Below are 12,565 nucleotides of genomic sequence, written 5' to 3'. Positions count from 1 at the left end.
TTCACCAACTAGTGATGCCAAGTTAGGGGATGGGCAAGGGATGGTGGCCTGAGGAAGGGATGGATTTGAAAAATGCCAGTTTCACATACAGAAAATAAAGCCAAAATTCCCAATGTCCTGTCCCACCCTAAAGTCACTCATCTGAGAGTCCTGGCTAGTGTGGGGTCCCCAGGTACCTGGGTGGGAATTGGAGATTTTCTGAGAAGTGGGAGGCAGGGATCCGAGCAGTTCCTCCCAACCTGCCTCCAGGCACCTTCTGTCCACTTTCCCTACCCCACCATCCTACCGCCCTGTGTATTACCTACTTTCTGGGGGTGGAGGACACAGGCTGGGGAAGGAAAGAATGAAAAGCCACAAGTCAGCCACGGGAGCAACTGATGGGTTCTGCCCAGGCCAGGGTGGGTGGTGAGGTGAGCTGGGATCTCCCACCGCCTCCTGAGGCTGAAGCCTGAAACCTGGGGTGAGCCTGCGGTGCTCTGTTACTGCCCAACGTTCAGATGTGTGAGTGGGAGGGAGGACCAGCTGCCTGGTGGGGGGCAGAAGGGGCAGGAGGATGGCTTGAGTTGGGACTCTTGTCTGCCCCACTAGACCCTGGCTATATTGTTTTAGCTTTGGTGAAGTTTTAAGAGCGGAGTTAACACAAGACAGAAAAACAAAAACAAAACAAAAAAAAAAAAAAAAAAAAAAACCCAAAGGCAACCACAAACAACAGAACTAAAAAGAGAAAAGAAAAACTGTAATCATGGACATGACAAAGGCCTTTCCAGCAGGACAGAGACCATTGTGTCCCCGGTGCCCTGGCTGGGGATGCCCCACAGCTGAGCTCAACCCACAGACACACAGACGGATATTGCATATATTCAGCTTTGTGGGTTAGCAGGAAGACAGAGGAAGGGACAGGACGGCCCCCAGGCTTTCTCTGGGGTGGGAGGGTTGAAGGGGAAGGGCCTGAGAGCCCTACCCCCAGGGCAGGGGACTTGGGGACACCTCAGAACTGGGGTGGCAAATGAGCACCAGGGAGAGTCCTGTCCCCCAGTTTGAGGGGCTAGGGTGGGGAGGTGAGGGGGGAATCCGCAAACCATGACCAGTATCAGTATCGTGACTTCCTTAACAGTGTTTTTTGGTTCCTTCCTTTTTTTCTTTCACTTGAGGCAGCGGCTCACTCTAGCCCAGGCTGGACCTGGAACTCACAGCAATCCTTCTGCCTCAGCTTCCCAAGGGCTGGGATCACAGGTGTATGCCACCAGCTACCATGCCCAGTCTTTTTTTTTTTTTTTCTTTTATAAAAATTTTTTCTTTCTTCTTTTGATTTTTCTTTTACAAATAGAAATACCACCCTTTTGGATTTTTATTTTTTATTTCATGTAATCGCTTGTCTGTTTGTAACTATGCGTGCAGGGCATGCGTCTGTGTGCGCGGATATTATTAAAAGTTAATACTTGTCCTCGGGAGAGCAAGGCACATGTTGTGGTAGAAAGTTCGTGCAAATTCGGAAATAATGTTTTTTTTTTTTTTTTGGTAAGGATATATATATAATTTTTTGTGTATCCTTTTTTTCCTTTTTTAGTAGAGGCGGTGAGGGGCGCGGGCAGGGTGGGGCAGACCGGGTGGAGCTGTCATGCACGCAGCAGCCCGGGAGGGGGGGGAGAGTCTTGGGTGTCGCGGGGCTTTAAGCACCATGCAGTTAGGTAAATAGTTGGTTCTGTCCTGACCCCTGGGGGACCCAGCTGGCTGGCTTGGGAGGGGTCAAGAGGGTCTGGCCAGATCCACCCTGGGGACAGACAAGCTGTCCCACACCCATTGGCCTCAGCCCTACACCTGGACAGTGACCTCCGCGATGTCCCCAATGGTCCTCCCTGCTGGAGGGTCCCTGAGGACGGACGGACAGATGAATGGGGTTTGAGACCTCAAAGGCTGGGTAAGCATCTTGGGGGGCTTGGTATGTTCAAGTGGCCTTGCCCTGTCCCCAGGACAGTGGGATGGGGCCTGGCCCTGAGGGCTCTGCTAGGGTGATGGCTTGGTGCCTTTGTGGGCAGGGGACATAGGCATGATGGGGCTAAGATGGGTGATTGGACAGGAGGGCCCTTTGTGGGTTCATTGCCCCTAAAATACCCAACTTTCCCTCTCAGGGAAGCCCACCTGAGATGGGGACCCAGGTGGGTGCTTTGGGGGCTGCAGAGCTGGGGTTTGGGTATGAAGCTTGCGCTCCATCTTAGTGTTCTTTTTATCTAGGTCAGTGGAGTTTGAATAGCAGATGGGGGAACCTGCCACCCCATCACCCCATCACTCACAGAGCCCTCCCACCCGGGGTCCGGGAGCACTTCCACCAGCCTTCTTGGTCCCTGTGCCGGGCCCCACATCATCAGGGGGTCAAAGTGCAAAGGGGGCATCCCCCTGCAGTGAGGCACCCCAGGGTGGGTCTCCAGGAAGTAAGGCACTGGCAGAAGTGTAGGGGACAGCACACAGCCCCAGCCTGGGTTTGGGAACACCCAGCTCTATCCCTGGGGTCCCGTCTCTCTAGCTTAGAGGGCGTGCGGCGATGAGGAGCTGGGGTGCATGGGGACGAGGGGGGGTGCCCTGGCCACTCTGTGTCCCTGATGGATGAGGGGTCGGCGGGTGGGCGGAGGGGTTAGGCACTTAGATCGTGGCACCTCCCGCCTCCAGGGGCCTGGGTGTGGGGGGGTCCCGGCTCCCTCACCTCTGTTTCTCAAAGTGCTGATACTTCCATGTGCGAGAGGAGAAGGCCGGGGGTTGGGAACTGCATGGCCTCTCATGCCAGGGTGGGGCTGGGGACAAATTGCATAGAGAGATGTGTCCTTCCAAACGAGGTCCGCAAGGAGAGGGGACCAGAGGGCCGAGGCGGAGGCTGATGCAGGACCCTCCCAGGGGTCCCAAAGTACCTGTGGCACATCTGTCCCCTGCAGGGCCAGCGCTGGGCAGCTGGGCAGCTCTGCGTGCTCTCCAGGACTCTGCTGCCAGCATTGGGGTCGCATCCACCTCTGCCAGCACCGCCTCCAGCCTCCTGTCTTTGGCAAACACCGTCGGTGGGGACGGCCAGCAGAGGTCTCCCGAGGCTGGCACTGGTGGCTGGCGGCAGAGGTCTGGGGAGAGGTGGCTGGGCTGGGTGGCCCACCCCGTCCACTCTGTCCATCTGTTGATGCTGGGTGTGGGTGCCAGGCCGGGCTGGCCTAGTCTGGGGTGATGGCAGGGTCCTTGGGGTACAGAGGGCCGCAGGCAGCCATCCATCAACAGGCGCCACAGAGACGGAGCTCCCATCTTTTTGCTGTCTCGGTTGGGAAGGTTTTCCTCTTTCCTCTTTGTTCCTGTTTGTTTTTTGTCCTTTTCTCTTCCTGTGTATCTGTCTTTTCAGTTGCTGGGAGTCGGCAAGGAGCTTCTTGCTCATTTTAATTTTTCACTGAAAATGCAGGCTTGGGCCATCACCTCTGGGACTCCCCGGCCATGGAGACGTGGGAGGGTGACCTTGGCTATCCCAGGTACCAGGACTATGTGGTTGGTGGAGATAGGAAGAGAGAGAAACGGGGTGTCAGGAGCCAGCTACCTCTTCCCACCCCCCACTGCACCTCAAAACCCTGTATGCAGACCATAATACCAGGTGTGACCCTGGCCTATGGCCTCTGCCCAAGGCTGCTAGGCAAATACAGGAGGCCCAGTGAGATGTCAGATCTGCCCCTTTCAGAGACACCATACCGGTGTGATGCCAGGGACTTGGCCCAAGTATGTCCTGTGTGATGTGTAAGTCCATGCTGTGTGATTTCAGACTCACACAAGTACATCTTGTGTGACATCAGGGACTTGGTTTTACATCCCTCTGAGGTCAGACACTCAGCATAAGTAAACCACCTCATGTGCTATCAGGGACTGTGATGTAAGTGTGTCTCCTGCAGGGACTTGGCATAAGCAGTCCCATGTGACATTAGAGACTCAGTGTGATCATGTTAAGTACATGGGTGGCTGAGAGTTCTGTTTGCTTGGCTAATTCAACCCCATTCCTGGGCCTCATTGTGGAGGCTCTGAGTGTGGCTCATTATTAGACCAGGCTAGCCTAGAACTCACTGTGTACCTAGGATGACCTTGAACTTATGATTCTCCTGCCTCAGTTTCCCTAGTGCCATATTTGCCACCACAATGGGATTATTTGTCTTTTTAGCAGTCATGCCCTTACCCTATCAAGCCACGATGCTGTTGGCTGAGCTCAGAGGGTGGACAAGAACCAACTTGGATTGGTTTGGCTTCAGATTCCCTTTCTGTCCCCTCCAAGGCCCCTGGGCTATAGGTGAGCACTGTCCTGGGAGTCCCCCCAATAACCACAACAAGGGGGTCCCTGCCTGAGGCCTGGGGCTGCTGGTGAGGGGGCAGGGCAGGGTGGCCTGAGGGGCAGCGAGTCTCTAGGCCCACCCTCAGCCAAGTTCAGGCTCCTGTGTACCTTACCTCATGTCTGGATTCCATTGGCAACCAGACAGGCTGGGATGTGATCCTGGCCTGGTGCTAGACTGTGGCCTCCCTGGGGGCCCAGAGTTTGCCATGCTGACAGAGGGCAGGATCGAGGTAGTGGGAGGCAGCCAGAGCCTCAGTCCCTGGGTTATTTGTGTGCTCGGATATGAGGGGCCTGGGGGTGGAGGGTGGGACCAAGGTCTTCGTGTACAGATGGTGAGGCAGGGAGGAAGCCAGGCTGCCCGGGGAGGCTGAGCCAGGAATAACAATGTAGACAGCCAGGAATTGCTGACTGGGAAGAAAGAGCTGAGGCCCAGAGCTGAGCCAGGGGCCTGGAGGAGGGGTAGCCCTCACTGGCAGCCTCCTGATTTCCCTGGGGTAGGGGGTGCAGATCTTGTCCACCCCATAACCTGCCACCCCCTCCTGCCTCAGGAAGCCCCGTCCAGTCCATTCTCCTCCTCCCTAAAGCCTTCTGTGGCTCACTGGTACGCTGGAGGTAAGGCCCACATTTTCCTTATGCCAGCTTGCCCTTGTCTAGCCCACAAAGTATCCCCGTGTCCTCTGTGGGCCAGGCCTGGTCACTGGGTCACTATGTTCTGTCTTCAGCCAGCAATGGCTGACCACCCTGGCTCTGGATGCCCTGACCCAGAGGAGGAGACAGAGGGAGCCACCCATTTGTCAGTGTTCTCTGGACCCATGGGAGGGAAGAAGAAGGCAGAGGCCATGGGCTGAGTGACCCAGCAAGCTACTACAGAGACATAGGGGGAGGGCGTTCTGAGGGAGGGCTGCTGGGAGGGAGAAGGCTGAGGCCTGAGGAATAGGCAGGCTCAGGAAGGACAGAATGGAAGGCCCAGCTGGGCTGGATGCCTGGTGTCCTGCAGTCACACATGGGGCTCCTTGAGCCACTTACAGGAACTTGGACAGCTGTAGAGGGATGGAGGCGACTTCACACCGCTGTGCAACCATAGACGACTTGCCTGCCCTCTCTGAGCCTCATCTGGCACCCTGAACTCTCTGCCTCTGCCTCGTGCTCTGGACTCTCTGCTGAGGAGCACTGGGAGGGGCTGCAGCTGGGGATGTCCTGTGTGACCCTGGGTTACTTGTCTCTCCTCTCTGAGCCTCAGGTTCCCCAACTACACAAATGCACCCCACAGCCCTGGGTGCTGTGCCTCAGAAATCCTGAGGGCAGACAGGGCCGATGGAGACCTCACACCCACAGGGTGGGCTCAAGGCCCGGGTCAGGAATGAGAGGCTGGCTTCAGCAAGTCCCTGCTGGCTGTGGCCAGCAGGGTCTGCTGTCCCTGATACCCCCCTGGCCGGCCCTTCTGCCCCACCTCCCACCCCCCAGCCGGCCTCTCGGGCCCCTACCTGTCCTGCAAGAGGATCCCTCCGTCCTAATCCCACAAAGGGACTGTTTGCAGGGGACGTGCCGGGCGGAGAGCAGGCTGTGGGGAGGAGAGAGACCAGAGCCCATTAGCACCAGGGCACCGGGACCAGAAAGGGTATCTGCTGCCTGGGGGGGTCACACAGCCTTCCCTTCTAACCCAGCTGCAGCCCTCACAGTTCTCCCAGGGGTGGATCTGGGCACTCTGAGAGGCCGGGGATCCTGGGGAACCTGGGGATCCCAGCTGGGGTCCCTAGGTCGTAGGGTAGGTGGGGCATCAGCCTTGGGCTGAGGCAAGGAATAAAATATTAATAATCAAAGGCCAGCTGTGAATTATTCAGGGCTAGCAGCGGCCAGGCTGGCGGCATCCCGTGCACGGTGCCATCAATTATTAAGGACATTTTACTTATTGATTCCCTTCATGGAGAGTGTCGGGTGGCGGGGTGTCTGCACAAATCTATTTATCATTTAGCTGGCTTGTGGTATTCATTTCTGAGGCAGCGTCTCTCTCTATAGCCCAGGCTAGACTTGAGCCTGCAATTATCCTCCTGCTTCAGTATTCTGAGTGGTGGGATGAAAGTCCTGTGCCTCCATGCCCTGCTTCTAATATCTGTCTCGGTCCTCAGAGAACAAAAGAACATCACGGAGCCAGAGGGTGGTGGCACCCTCCTTTAACCCCAGCACTCAGGAGACAGAGGCAGGCGGATCTCTGAGTTCCAGGCCAGCCTGGTCTACAGAGTGAGTTCCAGAGCAGCCTCCAAACTCACAGAGAAACCTTGTCTCCAAAAACCAACCTCCTCCCAAAACAGCACAGACCATTCACACCCCGCCAGAAGCAGAAAAGGGAGAATAGCTGGGGAGTGGAGTGCAGGAACGGTAGAGTGGATGGCAATAAAGCCCCAAGGGGAGGAGTCTGTGAAGTTCCTACTATATATCAAACGGAGGTCCCACCTCTGCCACGCCCCCAGCCCCTCACTGGGGATTCTAGGTGGGGCTCCACCCTGACCACGCCCCCAGTCCCTCATTGGTGGATTCTAGGTGGGGCACCACCCTGACCACGCCCCCAGTCCCTCATTGGTGGATTGTAGGCGGGGCTCCACCCCTGACTACACCCCTAGACCCTCAAGGGGGGAAATTCTAGGCAGGGCTCCACCCTGACCACGCCCCCAGCCTCTCATTGGGGATTCTAATGCCTGACTTATAGGTGTGCAAACCCAAGGCACAGAGAGAGAGAGAGAGAGAGAGAGAGAGAGAGAGAGAGAGAGAGAGAGGGGGGGGGGGGGGGAAGGGAGGGAGGGAGGGAAAGGGAGAGAGAGGCATTTGCCTGAGGTCATGCAGGCCACGAGCTGAGTGGAAAGGCGCATTTGCACCACAGCCAGTGTGTACTGATGACTGTGGGTGCTGAGAACCTCAGGTCTTGGAAACTGCAGGTTCCAAGGTAATTGGGGTTTGGGACGTGCTGGGTGGGGGTCACTGGCTCCAGGCAGGGACCCCACAGGGACAGACAGCACTCCCCTGGTACATCTGCTCAGATGCACACCTGGGCCATGCTGGGATCTTGCCACATCACCCAGAGCCCCTCTAGTCAGCGGGCCACACCTTGCACCAGTCTTTCACCTAAACTCTCCCACAGCACCAATCCGAGAGTCCTGAGGCCCATGTGCTTTAGTCACCACACAGCCCAGGGTGGCCTCAGACTTGTAGCAATCCTCCTGCCTCAGCCTCCCAAATGCTCTGAATATCAGACATGTTTTGTGCTTTGCACAAACCAATGGTAATGCCTTTTGGGCTTGGATTTTACCAGCCCATAGGACTGGGGTTTGATGCAAGATCTCCTAGAGCCACTAGGCTGCAGGAGGGGACAGCTGCTGCAGCCCCCCACCAGGCTCCATTGCACCTCGACTGTGGCAGAAGTAGAATGTGCCAACCCCAAGTACGTGTGAGCTGAGGCTGCGCCGGCCACTCACCGGTCCAGGCTGCTGGGTGGCCGGGTCACAGGCCAGGGACACCAGATCCTTGAGCGGGTCCTGGGGGTTGAGATGTGGTGGGTACCGGATGGCTGTGTGGGGAAAGTAGGTGGAGGCCGTCTGAGGAAGAATGGACGTCGCAGGGAAGTGCAGGGCAGAGGATGGGTGGGGACTCCTCGCAATCCCTGTGGACAGACAGAAGTGCAGGGTGGTCACAGTCTGGGGCAAACTTCACAAAGTCCTTCTGCCTCATGTTCTTAAGGGACACCACAGAGGTCCCAGCAGAGCAGAAGGCAGGTGAATGGAGTCCTGCCCCCTAACAGCCTTTCCCAGTTACAGTGGGCAGAGCAAAGCCAGCACAAGCAGAACCACAGGAGGTAGAGGCAAGAGGACTGCTGTGAGTTCAAGGCCAGCCTGGGCTACAGAGTAAGATCCTTAAAACCAAGCATGCAGTTTATAATCACTATTTTCACAAAGTTATGCTATGACAACCAACCCTCCCATCCCACATCCCCATGATTCTACTTCCTGTCTTTGGAGTTCCCCAGTTCTGGATGTTTCCTGTGGCAGGGCCACCCTGTGTGTCTGCATCTCTTACTGAGCACAACGGTCCACAGGCCCCTCACACCGTGAGGTGTCAGAGCCTTGTCCTATCCATGACCGTGTAATACCCCAGTGTCATGGCATTCTCCTCTCTCTGGTCGTTACCCCACATCTTCGCAGGCCCCAGGTGGATGTCATGTATGTGTCTTCCATCACATGGCTTAATCTGGATCACCCATTATGGGGCCAACATGGTGTGCAAACAATTGGAGTCAAATGAAGTGGCTACTTGGGGCCAGGTGCCAATAAAACTTTATACATATGAAGGAGCAGCAGAGAGACCATAGCCAGCTGAACCCTGACCTGGCCAAGTAACAGTGGAGGCTCCCCATAGTTTCACCCCAGGATAGGCCATCTCCACCATACCACACATTTTTGCTTGGCTGGAAGGCTACAGCAATAGAAACAACAGTTGGCAACCTGGCAGAACTTCTGTGGTCATGCTGGTGGCAGTCACACCTCCCTGTCTGGGTGACACTTACCGCTGTGCACTGCAATGACGGGCCTGTGGTGCTGTGTGAAGCTGGAGAGCCGGGGGGAGTCCTGGGGGGATGGGCTGTTGAAGGGAGATTTGTCCATCTCAGTCTTCTTCACCGGGGAGGAGATGCCTGTGAGGAAGGGGACCAGAGTCTCCATCTCTGAGGGGCAGTGAGTGATGTCACCCCTCTCAAAAGCCCAAGGCTCTAAGTGGGAACATGGGGAGGGCGGTCCCTGAGGGGATAAGGAGAGGGAACAGTGGCATAGTACACAGCCAGGAACAGGAGCATCTGACAGGCATCTTCAGGGAAGAATCCCCTCTGTCCTCAGAGACTTTTTTGGTTCCCTGGGGGATCCTGGTGTTGGTACTGACCACAGGGGTTAAGGTGCTTATACCCTGCCCCATTGGTTCAGACTAGTCTCCAACTCATGGCAATCCTCCTGCCCCAGCCACCCAAGTGCTGGGGTACCAGTTACTGTCTGCATCTGCCGTCACCACCATGCGTTTGCTACCCCAGGCAGCAAACATGTTAGGTTGAGGGGGGGGCGAGCAGCCCCCACACTTGTCTCCCTCTGGGGATCACATGGGCTAGTGGGCATGCCATCAGCGTCAAGAATCAGTGTGATTCTAGCACTGAGTGTTCTCGCAGCGCCCCTCGTGGCCACAGCGCCCTGCAGCCTCTACCAGCGTGGAAGGGGGAGCATGCCTGCCTGGGCATGGGTGGTCTCAGTCCCCCCTGCCCCCCCCAACCACGAAGACTTCTTACCCAGGGTCCCCCTGGGCGGCATCTGCCCACCCCCGCTAGACTGTCTAGACTGTCCCCAATTACCGGCTCATTAAGGCCACTAAGCTGATTAGCGCGGCATGTCTATCCCCAGCCACGGCGGGACCTGCCAGCACCAGAAAAAGTCCCAAGAGCCGCGGCCCTACCCGCCTGCCCCGGCCTCAGTTTCCCCGAGCTACACCCTGGTCTGGGGTAACTTGGGAAAGCCAGCACAAACTCTTACCGCCCCCGCCCCTATCAGGGACCAGAGACAACATGCCACTCGCTGAGGTCACACAGCGCACACCAGGGTCGTGCCAATGGTAGAATCAACCCCTTTTCATCTTTTTTCTAGAGAAAGGCCGTCTCGAGCCGGCACCCGACATGCACGCACACAGGACCTCCTGAGCCCTCAAGGGAGAAGAAATCCACAAGGACTCCAGGGAGGCACAGAGAATACTGCGCGGGAAACCGAAAACCAGAGGTTTAACACGTATCCGTACTTGACTACAGGACGTTCGCATACAACTCCCAGGAGGCCCTGCGACTCGGGCTGGCTTATTACACATGGCATTCGCAGTTCCGGCTGGGATAGCTAAGTCTAAGCGATGGGAACATACTGCCGGACTACAACTCCCAGGGGGGACTGCTGCGACCCGAACCAGCTTACTTCTGGCACCACCCCTGCTGGAAAAATCTAGTCTAATTGAAGGGAACATACTGCCGGACTATAACTCCGACAAGGGCCTACAACTTTAGCTCCTGTGCCTGGCGAGCGCGCAAAGCCCGTCGGGATTTGTAGTTCTAACTGCCTCCGCTCCATCACCGCCAGGCCCTACCTCCCTCCATGTCCTCTGTCCAGTTGCGGCTGCTACTCGTGGGCGAGCTGGGCGAGGTATAGTAGTCGCCGCCGGGACTCGTGTCCACGTCCTCCTCCATGGAGCCCGACTTGTGCCGCTTGCTCCTAAACGAACGAGGACAGGGGCGGAGGCATGCAGACCGGTTGCCATGTGAAGACGGGGTGAGGGGGGTGAGGGAGGGGAAGGGTTGGCTAACTTCCGCTTTGTAGGGGGTGTTATCAGGAGACATCACGGGAACCACAGCCAGTCAACTATCCTTTGCCTGGGACCCGCGAGGCAGAGGCGAGGGAACACCAGTATTGTTACCTAAAACCCAAGCTAAGGCCCATGGGGAGACAGGCACACCAGGTGATCAGCTCAATGTCCCATGAATTTCTGGAAGAATCAGTTGAACTTAAGGCTGGCCTTAGTGGCCTACCAGGGCTAGGGGAGAAGGACTGGTAGTTGTTCCTCACCCACGTGTAAAGTAAAAACAGGTATTGCAGAGTGAACAAGGGGTCTGCTGGGGTGGAGAGGTGGGGGGCAGACCCAGATGCGCGACAGTGACCCTGACACCTACCCGCTGGAGGAGGTGCTGGGTAGAGTCCTCCTCATGCCAGCGCTGGCCGGGTTCAGGTCATAGGCCAGGTGGCCCTGCAGCTCTCCCAGGGAGAAGTTGGGTCCAGTTCCGGTCACTACAGGTGCTGGGGAGGGTAGGGACAGATCAGGGGGGAGGAGGATCTGTGCTCCCCACATGACCACCCTCTCCCATGGAGATGGGGGCCCAAGGGTGTCGACACTTACTCCGGGACACCTGGATCAGCTCTGTGACACTGAACACGCCGGATGTGACGAAGCTCTCCTGGAAGTCCGTGGTGTCTGGAATGGGCAGAGGGTCACAGGTCAGCAGGCCAAGACCTGTAGCCAGGGTGCCCACCATGCGGGCTTGTGACATGTCACACATTACACGACATGTTATGCTGTCGTATAGTTTTCCAGGATTCCAACTCGGACCCCCATGATGGTGATAAGCGCTTTACCCACTTAGGCGGTGTAGACACCACCTAAGCCTGCTGCACCCTATGACATGGTGGCGTCCAGCAGGAGTGCCAGGCGGCACGGTGCAGCCACGTGGAGTACTATGCAGCCATGAACTGCACAGCCCACAAGGAGGATAGGTCTGTGGGAGAGGGAGGGCCACTCCTGTGTACTGAGACTTGGTGGGATGGAAGGTTCTGGAACTACACAGTGGACTTAACTGAGGGTAGAGGCTGGACCCAACCACTGCAAGTAAGACTGAGGGCACAGCAGCAGTGGGACCAGCCGCCAGGGGGCAGCACAGTCCACACTCACTGAGCAGTGCCCACGTGGCTCATGGCTGGCCCTGCGGTGTCCAGGGAAATGGCCAGCCCATTTCCTGCTGACCCAGATGGTGGTGGGAGCCCCCGCCACCCTCTCCAGTTTCCTGTTTGTACAGCGGCCACCAGGGTCCATGTCTGGAGGCAGGGGAGTCCCGAGGATTGGGATCCTCCCAGGGCCCCCACCTTCCTCCCACATCTGGCTAGAAGGGAAGAGGCTGGGGAGGACCCAGGGTCATGGACCGGGTCAGGAGCCTGCGCCTCTCCCTTCTCAGAAGCTGCCACTCCAGGCGCTTCTTTGTCTATTCCTGCACAACCTGTGATGGCAACAAAGCCCCTGATGTAAGCAAAGTGATGACCAAGGACACCCTTGCCATGAGGATGTCATGGGGGCTCCACTCTGAATAAGCCCCCAGCCTCACACTGGGGGAGTCTAGTCTTGAGTTCTGCTGACTATTGGGAGATACTCACTACTCAGTAGCTCAGGTTACCCTAGAAGCTATAATCCTCCTGCCTTAGCTCACCGCAGACTCACCCAGCGTGATAGGCTTGCTGTCCTCCTGGTCAGAGCCCACTCCTGTCCGCGGGCTGCTGCTCTGCTCTGCATCTGTGAAGAGAAGAGGATGGCAGCTAGTGACATCACAGGGAACTCTGCTCAGGCACTATCATGGTGTCACGATGGTCCCAGGTGTGACAGATCTGAGGATTCAGATGTAGCTTT

The 12,565-nt window shown here is 56.9% G+C and overlaps 1 protein-coding gene across 3 annotated transcripts in view; it reads right to left on the bottom strand.

Moving 5' to 3' along the window:
* Window positions 1-718: 718 nt before the first annotated feature.
* The window catches only part of Nfic (nuclear factor I C), a 32,520-nt gene continuing 20,673 nt past the window's right edge, over window positions 719-12,565 (bottom strand). For 2 of the 3 annotated variants that reach the window (XM_051177295.1, XM_051177294.1), the window contains exons 3-10: window positions 12,380-12,451; window positions 11,291-11,365; window positions 11,067-11,190; window positions 10,487-10,611; window positions 8,889-9,014; window positions 7,804-7,988; window positions 5,821-5,897; window positions 719-3,503 (exon numbers count right to left, since the gene is read on the bottom strand). In XM_051177295.1, coding sequence (XP_051033252.1) covers window positions 5,847-5,897; window positions 7,804-7,988; window positions 8,889-9,014; window positions 10,487-10,611; window positions 11,067-11,190; window positions 11,291-11,365; window positions 12,380-12,451 — 758 coding nt within the window. In that variant the 3' untranslated portion in view covers window positions 719-3,503; window positions 5,821-5,846. The remainder of the gene's footprint in view (window positions 3,504-5,820; window positions 5,898-7,803; window positions 7,989-8,888; window positions 9,015-10,486; window positions 10,612-11,066; window positions 11,191-11,290; window positions 11,366-12,379; window positions 12,452-12,565) is intronic. The other variant, XM_051177296.1, reaches the window with a different exon arrangement.

Source organism: Phodopus roborovskii, unplaced genomic scaffold (assembly GCF_943737965.1).
Source record: "Phodopus roborovskii unplaced genomic scaffold, PHOROB, whole genome shotgun sequence".
In the NCBI taxonomy this organism is placed as follows: Eukaryota; Metazoa; Chordata; class Mammalia; order Rodentia; family Cricetidae; genus Phodopus; species Phodopus roborovskii.
Note: the sequence above shows the minus strand (reverse complement) of the source record. Positions and strands in the feature narration are given on the sequence as shown.